Source organism: Leishmania braziliensis, chromosome 19, assembly GCF_000002845.2.
Source record: "Leishmania braziliensis MHOM/BR/75/M2904 complete genome, chromosome 19".
Classification (NCBI taxonomy): Eukaryota; Euglenozoa; class Kinetoplastea; order Trypanosomatida; family Trypanosomatidae; genus Leishmania; species Leishmania braziliensis.
In genome coordinates this window covers 315,538-325,743 of record NC_009311.2, presented here as the reverse complement: position 1 = coordinate 325,743, position 10,206 = coordinate 315,538, and the positions used below count along the sequence as shown (strand labels likewise).

The 10,206-nt window shown below is 62.5% G+C and overlaps 1 protein-coding gene across 1 annotated transcript; it reads left to right on the top strand.

The window, feature by feature from the left end:
- Nucleotides 1-799: 799 nt before the first annotated feature.
- Nucleotides 800-10,203, top strand: LBRM_19_0880 (conserved hypothetical protein; the record flags this gene model as incomplete). The annotated part of the gene is made up of 1 exon (XM_001564134.2): nt 800-10,203. A coding segment is annotated over one exon (9,404 nt), but the record flags the coding sequence as incomplete, so codon positions are not given.
- Nucleotides 10,204-10,206: the final 3 nt, after the last annotated feature.

Below are 10,206 nucleotides of genomic sequence, written 5' to 3'. Positions count from 1 at the left end.
ACGTCCACTGTGTGCACTCTCTTCACTGCTCTCCTCCCCCCCTCTCTCTCTGTATAACTCCTCCCTCCCCCTCATCCCCCCCATCATGGCTGATGCCGCCAGCGCTTGCGTAGAGTACGCGTATCCGTCATTGCCTCGCCCGCAGCACAGTCCAAGGCCCCCCTCCCCCACTCTCCTCCCTCTCTCCGTCAGAGGCACACGTTGCGCAAGCGCAGCTCGCAGAATCCACTCGGGCCGCACCCCCCCCCTACCCCTCCGGCGTCTTTCGACTGTCTTTCTTGGTTTGGTTGGTTCGTGTTTGTTTCCCTTATATAGACCGACTTAGAGGGCACACAAGCAGCTGCCACACATTCAGCCCCCCTCCGCGCATTATTCTCAGAGACTCACCCTCTGCCACCCCCCACACAAACACCCACACACGCTTGTGTGCCGGGGCTTCTTCCTCTGCAACTTGCCTGACTCGCGCTGCATGGGGCGAGAGAAGTAGAAAATGAGTGCGGCACCTCACTCCTCCCCCCCCCCACACACACACACGCCCACGCGCCTCCCTCCTGAGTCCCACAGCGGTGCCACTTCATCGCCTTTGACGCGTTTGGTGTCGTTGACGCACACTTCAGGCAGAGAAGCACAGCAGGCGGTGGTGGTGCATTCTTAGATCCTCTCACACAACTTGTAGTGTGAGTTTGTTGGGGTAGGAAGCCGCCTTGGTACGCCCCGTGAACCCCTCAATCAGTCTGCGCAACTTCAGACAACCTCCTTGGGCACTGCTGCTCTCCACTAAAAGACCGCAATAGATAGGATGATCTTCATCGAGCCGGATGTGGACTGCTTCCGGCTGCACCTGCGGGACGTCTGGGTGCCAGCACCGGTTCTCGTGCAAAACCTGGGCACCATCGCTGGCCCCTCGGCCTCAGCACCAACGTCAGCGCTTGCTAGGCCAGTGTCTCGATGCAACAAGCCAAATGGCGGCAACCACAACGCGCCCCTGTCACACAGTTGCTTGAAGACGGAAACAACGACGGAGGCTGCGCGTGCGAGACCCTCTAGCTCAGCCACGCGGGAGCACAACGACCTTTATGCAGATGAGGCGTCCTCCTGTGCCAAGATAACCCTCGAGGAACGTGCCGACGCCTTGCATCGAGCACTGTTGAGCACCCTGCACGCCCGTTTCCCCTACGAAGCCCTGGACACGCTAGAGTACGCCTACGTTCTAGTCGTCACGCATCACACCGCCCTATCGCTTGGCAGCCAGGCCGTCACCGAGGATGAACTGCACTGCCTCACCTCCCTCAGCGGTTTCCTGCCGGAGGAGCTGCGCTATCGGACCTTTCCTTCACACCTCAACACCATTATCGATCCGGCGTCAGTCGTAGCAGACGCAACAACCTTCGTCAAGCCAGCGCCACCAGCGACAATGAGTGGAGTAGCAGCCGACTCCGCCACCGCAGCCCCCGCCGCATCCTCAGCGGCTCGCCCGTCCATCCGCGTCATGGACGACAATGCAGCCACCAGTGCGGTACAGGAAGAGGAGAGCGCCGCTCACGTCATGACGCAGGCACTACACAGCGCTTCCATGCCACCTCGCTTCTACGACTCGATCTTTCTGCTCTCTCGGGCCCTAACGCCAGAGCAGCAGGCTCTATATTACGAGATGCAGCTCAGCGGCCGCTGTCCCGTCACCTGTGAAGCCGTGCACCAAGTCAATGCTACCACTGAGAAGGCAAACTGGGGCAGCGGCGCATGCGGTAACACCAACACACGTATGGAGCTCTTCTCTGTCATTCAAGGGAACTTTACTCACTACGTACCAGTCGACGGGAGTGGAGGCGGCAACTCGGCGGCAAAAGCAGCGCGCCCCGCCACGTCGTGCAGCAGCCTTCGCCACGTGGCGGGGGAAAGCGTCACCTACAGAGTGTCGTCCACTGCTCCCAGCAGCAATGAGCCTGCACAAGCGGCATCGCGGCCAAGGTCAGTGTCAGAGGCTCGCTCGCTCTACTTCTCTGTCTACCGTATTCCCCTTAGCCGCTTCCGCCCTGCCGAGCAGCAGTACTACACGAGCCAACGCGAGGAGCTGCGGTGGCGTCAGCGACACCGCGGCCGGTCAAGCTACCACACGTGGTGGCGAAAAGGGCAGTCGGTAAGGCAAGCGACGAGCACTGCCACGCCGTCGTGCGGCTCCTGCAACAGCAGTGAGAGCGAGGCTGATGGTGAAGACTGGGAAAAGTCGGTAGGCCCAACAGTAAAGGCGGCTTCTCCGTTATCCGGGGACAATTTGCGGCGCAATCACGACGTGGCCAGTGCGATCGAAAAGCTCTTCAGCAGCGAAGGCCACAGTGTCAGCGGCGCGGCGGAGCAAGCGCCAACGGCAGAGCAACGCAGCGCGTTTCGCTTCTTTCGCACTTGCCACGAGGTGCTCACAAACTACGCTATAGCGCATTCGCCGTATGCTGGCACAGGTGCAATGGAAAATGAGGAAGCGGCAGTAGACAGGGCGCCCTCTCCGTCGCCGCCCGCCACCACGCCAGCCGTGCACTCGCCTTCATACCGGCAGGACCACCCGCGGCTGCCCTGGTTCCCGCGCCGGTTCTCTGGCGTCTCTTACGTCGGTGTTACCCGCCTCCTCTACTCGCTGGCCCCATGCAACTGCTACCACCTCGTAATGAAGGACCACAATGCTCTCTATTATGCACAATCGCATCGTGCTCCGTACAAACCGCAGACAGCGCAACTCTGCCTGGTCTCTGACCTCTCGCCCGAGACTGGAGACGCTGCAGCGCTGCAGCGCCAACAAGACGACACTGGTAGAGGCGGAGGCGGCGTGCTGCGGCTGGCACAGCTAAAGTCAAGCACATCGCCACTCACGACGACTTCGCAGGGCGTTGGAGAGAACCATACCTATTGCGGAACCGAACTCCACCGCGCAGTGACAGCTGCGTCGGCCGCACCGCCGACAGCCCCCGCCTCCGCTGCGGAAGTGAGGCGCCGTAGAGTAGGTGAACAGAAGACTCAGGCGGTGCAGCCGCGTGCACCATCGCAGATGCCAGACGTGACAGGGCAAGTGCTGTCTCTAGGTCGCGCGGCGCCAGGGCCCAGGGCCGACAAGCTGGCCGTTGGCGATGGTGCCGGTGGCGCCGCAGCTATCGATCGCCGAAGCGATCTCGTGTGTATGTCATTCCCGTCTCGTGCACCATCTCCCGAGCGTGCCGACCGAGCGTCAGTCCAGACCTGGGTAACAACAGCCGCGACAACGCACGGCAGATCGCATCCTCCCTCCCCAGCAACGCCGATGCAACCATGCGGCGACCTCGTCTCAGCCACAGACGGCTTCCTCTGTGTATCGGTGTCTCTCATCTGCAACAGCATCTCCGGGAACCCACAAACGAGGTTGCAAAACCTCACGGAGAAGGGGGTGCATGTCCCCAGCTTTCTCTTACCTGATGGCGCGCGTACTGTGGGTAGTCCCGACGCGGCCCCGAGCTGTCGAAGTTCGCATGACGTCGCTTCGGTCGACGGTGGCGCTGATGCAGCCGCCGTGAATCTCTTCAAGGCACTTTCGCAGTCGTCGTTCGCACATCACAAGCTGCGGTACGGATGCATACGCTCCGTCATCTCTGTAGCCGTTCTGGACAGCTCGCAGCTCATGTCGCATGCCAACCCCGCCGCCGCTGCAGGCGGCGGCACAAGTTCGGATGGGGCGCGACAGTACGGCACCCATGAGGCGACGCAGCTTCAGCTGAGCCAGGACTACTCCTGTCGCGGCCTCGTCGACCACACGTGGCTCTCAATCCCAGTGCAGCGGACGCCGGCGGAGCAGGAGGCAATTCACTGGATGCCGGTGATGCTCGGCTGCACAGATTGCGTGAGCGACGTTGGGCTGCGGACGGCCGTGCACCTAGGCATCTTCCCACATGCGTCGTCGCCGTCGCGCGGTGCGAAGGGAAGCCTCACCGGCCTCTCAGCTGCATGCCTGCCCACACCAGCGGACCAGTTTGATGGAGTGCTGCCAACCCGTGACGGTACGCTGTCGTCGTTGAGGTCGTCACAACGCAAGAAGAGCACAAGCACCACTGCTGCTGGTTACGCCCACGCCGACGCCAGGCCCTCAAATGACAAGAAGGACATGAGCAGACGGATGCCTCCAGTGGCACCACTGCGACCCTACCCTGTCAACTGCGCCAAAGACGGTGTCACTGCTACTACCTCTGCAACGACAGCGAGCCCATCGCGCGCAGCCGCCATCAATGTCAGAGCTGCTCCTCCAAACATTCAGGAAAAGAGTGAGTCACCGCCGGCAGGAAGAGAATGCGAAAGAGAAGCTGTCGCTGCGCCCGCTACTACGATCTCCCTGGTCCGGTCATCCAGCTCAAGTCCGGGGATTCGAGTAGAACAGGCCCACACGCCGGTGAACTCCTTCGCCACCCTCCATCAGCAAAAAGGTGTGCCCACTGCTTTCAACTCTGCGGGTGGCGACCACTCTCATGCGGGGCCGCACCGCATGGCTGGCACGGCATCACCACCCCTCACGCGACCCTCCTCGCCAAGTCGCCGTCCCGACGCTCAAGTGCCGCGCACTACTACAACGTTTGACCGGCTGTCCATCACGGTGACGGCGCCGAACGAGAAGAGTCAGATGGGACACAAAAATGTCAACGTGGACTTTGATGAGGAGGAGCAAGTAGGCGCCTCTATTCCTCCTGCGACGGCCACGTCGGTGCGGCTGGCGCGTGGTGGGATCGCGCTCACCTTTGACGCCTGGCCAGCGCAGCAGCGGAAGTCGCCGTCCTCCTTCAAGGCCGGCGGCGCGTTCAAAGCGCGTCGGCCCCGTGCCAATCTGACGCCTGAGAGCGTGCAGGGCTCTGTTGAGTTTTTGCGCGACTGCAGCGTTGCCGTGACCCGCAGCAGGCATGGGGGTGATGCGGTGAAGAGTAGATCTGACAACGAAGCGTCCGTCGAGACGGCTGCGGACTCCTTTGATGGCGACGACGATTACCTCGAGCGCTGCCCGTCTCCGATCCGCACGCGAGCATCCGCACGAACGCCGCAAGCGGTGGGGTGGACGCCACCACGAGGAACCAACATGACACGAGTTTTAGCAGCAGCCCAGCATGCAGACAACACCCGTCGCGGCTGTGGTGGTGCCGGTGTTGGTGACGACGCTAAATTTAACTTGCAAAGCAGCGGTGCATTCGCAGCAGCGCTACCGGGCTATTCTGCCGGAGCTCGGGAAGCACCACAGGCAGCAACCAAAACAATCAACTGGGCCGACAAACCATTCTCGAGCGCAACCGCCACAAGAACTGGCACTCACACAGGCGGAAGCCTTCATTTTCCCTCCGCCTTTCACACCACAGGGGAGACCACTGGGATGGCGGAGGAACAGCTCGATGCGGAGGGCAGCGTACCCAGACGTGGCGTGGCGATGCCGACAACGTATGCGGCGGCGGCGGAGCGCCACGCTGGGGTGTTGGGCACCAGCAGCAATCCTAAAAGCAGCAGGAGTAGCGGCTCCCCACAAGTCAGCCTCTGGGCGTCCCGCCTCAATCCTTTCCTGGCGCAGGCGCACAAGACGCCTGCCGCGAACAGTAGCCAGCCGTACCACCTCGACGTGGGCGCGTCATCGCATCCCCCACCGCTACCACATTGCTTTGCCTCATATACTCCCTTTCAACGTGCCAGCGGACTGCCCCAGCATGTACAGCAGCAGCAACAGCAGCAGCAGCAGCAGCTGGCACCACTCCTCGCTGCTCATTGCGCTGGCGCTAGTGCAACGCCAACGCCAACGCACCGCTTCTCCGCCCTCTTCACGCCGTTTGGCCAAGGCACCGAGCTGCCCCACCAAACAGCTGCACCGACGCCGGAGCAGCAACGGCTGCTGCACACGCACCCGCAAGACCGCCAGCCTCTTCCCGCTTCACGACAGCACAGCACAGGCGCCACCGGCTTCTCTGCTGCCTCCGCGCCGCACTCGCGCGTCTTGCCGTCGACTCTGGACCTCTCCGCCTCCGGTGTTTCGGTTAGCAGCAACAGCGACTCGGCAAGCATGTGGCTGCCACTCCAACAGCACCCATCAGCGTCGCCACCGTCGCAAGAGTGCTTCTTCGATGACGCTGGGGCTCTACACACAACTTGTGAAAAGCATGAAGATCGTCGTGGCACTGTAATCGCAGCTAACACGGCTACACCAACCGCCACTGGCGACGGCGACATCGCCCCGCGCGGCGTTCAGAGTGCTGCCCGGCCATCAGCCTACTTTTCCATGACGTGGAACGCGCGCAAAACAGTGCAAGGTGCATCGGAGCAGATGGCAGAACCACCGCAGCAACAACAGCGGCTCTCAGGCGGCGTGGCAGGGCACCCCTTCTCTTCCCGCTGGCTCTCTTCTCCTCCACGACACGAAACGTACGAGCAAACGCAGGAGCCCCAGTCGCATCCACGCAGCTCCTTCTACCCTCCGTCGTCGCCGCTGGGACTGCCATCCTCGTTCGCCGCTGCGCGAAGCGCGCCGCCATTATCGGTGCAGACGTCAAACCGCAGCGCCCATTATACAGCCCCAGCGCGGCAAACCATTGGCGCCGGATACCCTTCTTTGCTCCCGCCCCCTCTGGCACCGCGGCGTGGCAGCGGTGGCGGTGGCCAAACCGCCTCGGCAGCCGACGCGCGTCACCTCAGTCGCAGCCTCTTCATCGACGAGTACGACAACACGGCTGCCACCGTCAGCTCAGTACCGCACCTTCACGGAAACGGTCAGGGCGCAAGCCGTGTACGACCGCGTGGTCTCTCGGCGATGGATGCCGCGTGGTGGCAACCCGTTCGCGAGTTATCCTCCGCACCGAACCTCCGCTATGGTGCTGCAATACCGGCAGCAGATCATTCGCGGTCCAGCACGAGCGCGCTGTGCTTGCCGGGCACCGACCAGCCGTACAACCTACTCCGGAGCACCACCTCGGACCCTAACGGCCATCGCAGAGATCTTTATGGCAATGACGGTGGATGTCAGAATGCTGGCGACGCCACAGCCGACGATCTCGCCTTTCAGCAACGAAGGCGACATTCGTACTACTGTTGTGATGCCTCATCACTGGGCTGTGGGGCGGCTACTGCACCCCTGCATCCTGTGAGGACCGTCGTGCCACCATCGCGTCTCGGTGGCCTCAAAGCAGACGCGGGATTCGAAGAAAATCAAGGCGTAGACGAGGTCTGCGCTGCAGAGCTTTCGCTGTCTCCAGTGAAGCCACGCCGCACGCAGATGCAGACGCCATTCGCGATGCGTCGTGCCCGCTGCGCGGCTGCCACCGCGGGGCACAGCCTGGGACCGTTGTCCTGTCGTCGCCCTCCACTCGCGCCGCGCAGTACTGATGGCGATGCTGCACGTAACACTCTCTCTGGCGGGGCGGGCACGCATAAGTTGCACAAGTTTTGTGCCGGCTACGGTGCCACCATGCCATCGTACTCCGCGGCGTGGCGCGATGGCCTGTCGGTCCGCGAGCGAGTTCAGCTGCGCCGGTGGGCGTTAGACAAGGAGGAGCGACTGCACAGCTATCGCACACACCTGCAGGAGAATTACCTCTGGGGATCAATGCCGAAGCGCTACTGCTTCGAACGACAGGCAGGTGATGCCGCAGCTGACATGACTAGTGCTTCCCTGGGCAGTGGCCCAGTACGGGAAAGCGATGTGGAGGGGGACGGCAAACAACAGCAGTTCGCTACCGTTGGCTACGCAGCTTGGACGCCGCGGACTACAGCCGTGCCGCCTGTGAGGCATCAGACAGCAGGGGTGTTGCAGGTGGAGAGAGATGCACAGGACTTCCGCCTCGGCGGGCACTGCTCTGCGCCTGAGTCGACCACTTTAGAGGTCCGCGGGTTATCTGTAGATGCAGCGCGGGTCTGCCAAGCCGAGGCACATCTTCGCCAGCAGGCAAAACAGCAGGCATATATGGAAACCCGACAGCAGGTGGAGGAGCTCCTCGATGGCGCTGCTGCCGCAGGACTCGCAACCACCGGTGTCAACGTGAGCTTCACTCTGCGCGACGTGGCCACTGTCTTCCTTCGACTGCCACGCACCTCTCTGCATGTGCCACGGACGCCAGGATCGGGGCCGCCATACGTCATCGGCGGTGCTGGACTGGAAGTGCTGGACATTTGCCATGCCGTCTGTCGCACCGAGGGGGTGTCGTGCTTCCTCTCCCGCAGGCCCACGCAGCTGCGGGGCGGGTGGACGAGCTATCTGGAGCGCATCAACCTCTATCAAGAGCCTTTCTTCTTGCGTGATCAAGCGTTCGTGCTCCTCTTACCCGTCCCGCACGCGCCAACACTGAAAGTGTGCGTCGCGATCCACAACATCAACGACCTGCTGGCGCTTGTGTGCCAGACGCCAGTGGCGCGCATTTTACCAACAACTGAGGAAACGTGGATGCGGCAACGTCAGTACGGCTTTGAAGACGCGAACGGCGACGCAGAGGAGCCACAGGAGGCGGAGGCGGTCGTTGAGGAGCGGCGGTGGCTCTTTGGGCTTTTCACAACTCGGCGACTTGCGCCGGCCGCTGGCGCGCGCGCGCCACGCAAAGCCCAACAGCAGCTGCCGTCACTGGAGGACAGTGACGTGGCACGCCGAGCAGAGTGCTGTCGCCTGCGTCGCGAGTATCAGATGGACGGGCTGTGCCTCACGTGGCGTCATCGGGCCCGACTGTGGTACGCATTGCTGCGGGCCGGGTTGAACTGCCTCGAACTTCCGGCTTGCACGTCGCCATTCTTGATCGACCCCGTCGCGTGCAAGGCGAGGTGCGCACTGCTGTGTGGCCGCATTGCCGCCTACGCAGTAGCGCACTACCGCCTTGAAACGCTCAAGGCTATACGGCAGTTGTACCTCGAGACGCGTGCCGCGGAACTGTCGAAGGACCGGATGTTGAAGCCTTGTGATCGCACCCATCACGGGACCACACGCGGGATTCGACTTGGTCGGACGAGGGGCAGCAGCAGTCATGGGGCAGCGAGCCGCCTGCTGTGCACTTCACCGACGCTCGCGTCGGTATCCGCGCAACAGGAGCGGTGCGGTGAATGCTTTGACAGTGATGGTGTCTCGAGCACGGTACATCAAGGTATCTATTCAGAAGCGCGGAGCGGGGCTCGTGATTCAGCGCTCAAGACGGCCCCTTATAATTACTTCAGCAGCACCGACGAGGCTGCTCGAGACCCGCGAGCGGTGCGCAGCGGAGTTGCCTTCACCCTCGACAAACCGTCGATCACGTGTAGCAGGCAGCCACCCCTCGCTGCTTCGACTTCAGCGTCTTTCCACCCAGGACACTTCGAGTCCGCGCGGCAGAGGATGGGGAATCGTAGTGATGAGCAACATCAGTGGGAAAAAACGTCTATACCCCCTCAACCCTCCGCAATGAGGGACGCCTCACGCGCCCATCCTCCTCTGCGGCGGCTGGCCTCCTCTTCGCGCGACGGGTGGGCGGCGGGGCCGCCAACACCGCGCACGACACGCTCAATGGAACTACGACTTGCCGCTACCCAACGTGTGGCCGCGGGTGACGTACCAGCGGCCTCACTGCGCCATGCCACGCACAGATCGGGGCTTGGAGAAGGCCGATTGACATTCAGCGATTGCAGCGACACCTTCGGTCTTCCCTCGCACCGTGGCTTCATGCCCGCCCCTGGTCGACCATCTGCGCCACCACCACGGCAACAGCAACAGCAACAGCAGCCTTTATGGAGTAGTGACCTCGGCACTTGCGCCACATCAGCGTCCCCCGTTGAGGGCCTCGATGGGGAAATTGACACTGCGTGGAACCACACACGCGCGCGCAACAACGCAGCTGCGACCGCCCACAGACACGAGGGCATGCCTGCCAGACCGGTATTGGCGGCACCGGGAATCACCTCTGCTAACGTCCTCTACGACGTGGAGGCGGACAACCACCGGTACGCTAGTGGCGGCGCGTGTGGGGCGATGCATCTCGTCCGTAGTGCGGCCACTTCATTGGATCAACGGAGCCACGCATCGAGTGCGTCGCACGGACTGTTTTCCCCCGCCAGGTCTACCGTAGCGTCCTACCCTAGCGGCACCTCGCTCGCACCGTCGTCGAAGGTAAAGGTCTCGGCTGCCGCAACGGGCGACGCACAGCGCATCGTTCTCCCCTCGACCGCAACATCCACCGACTTGGACCCTCTCCTGCATGTCGATCGTGATGGCGCATGGGAGCG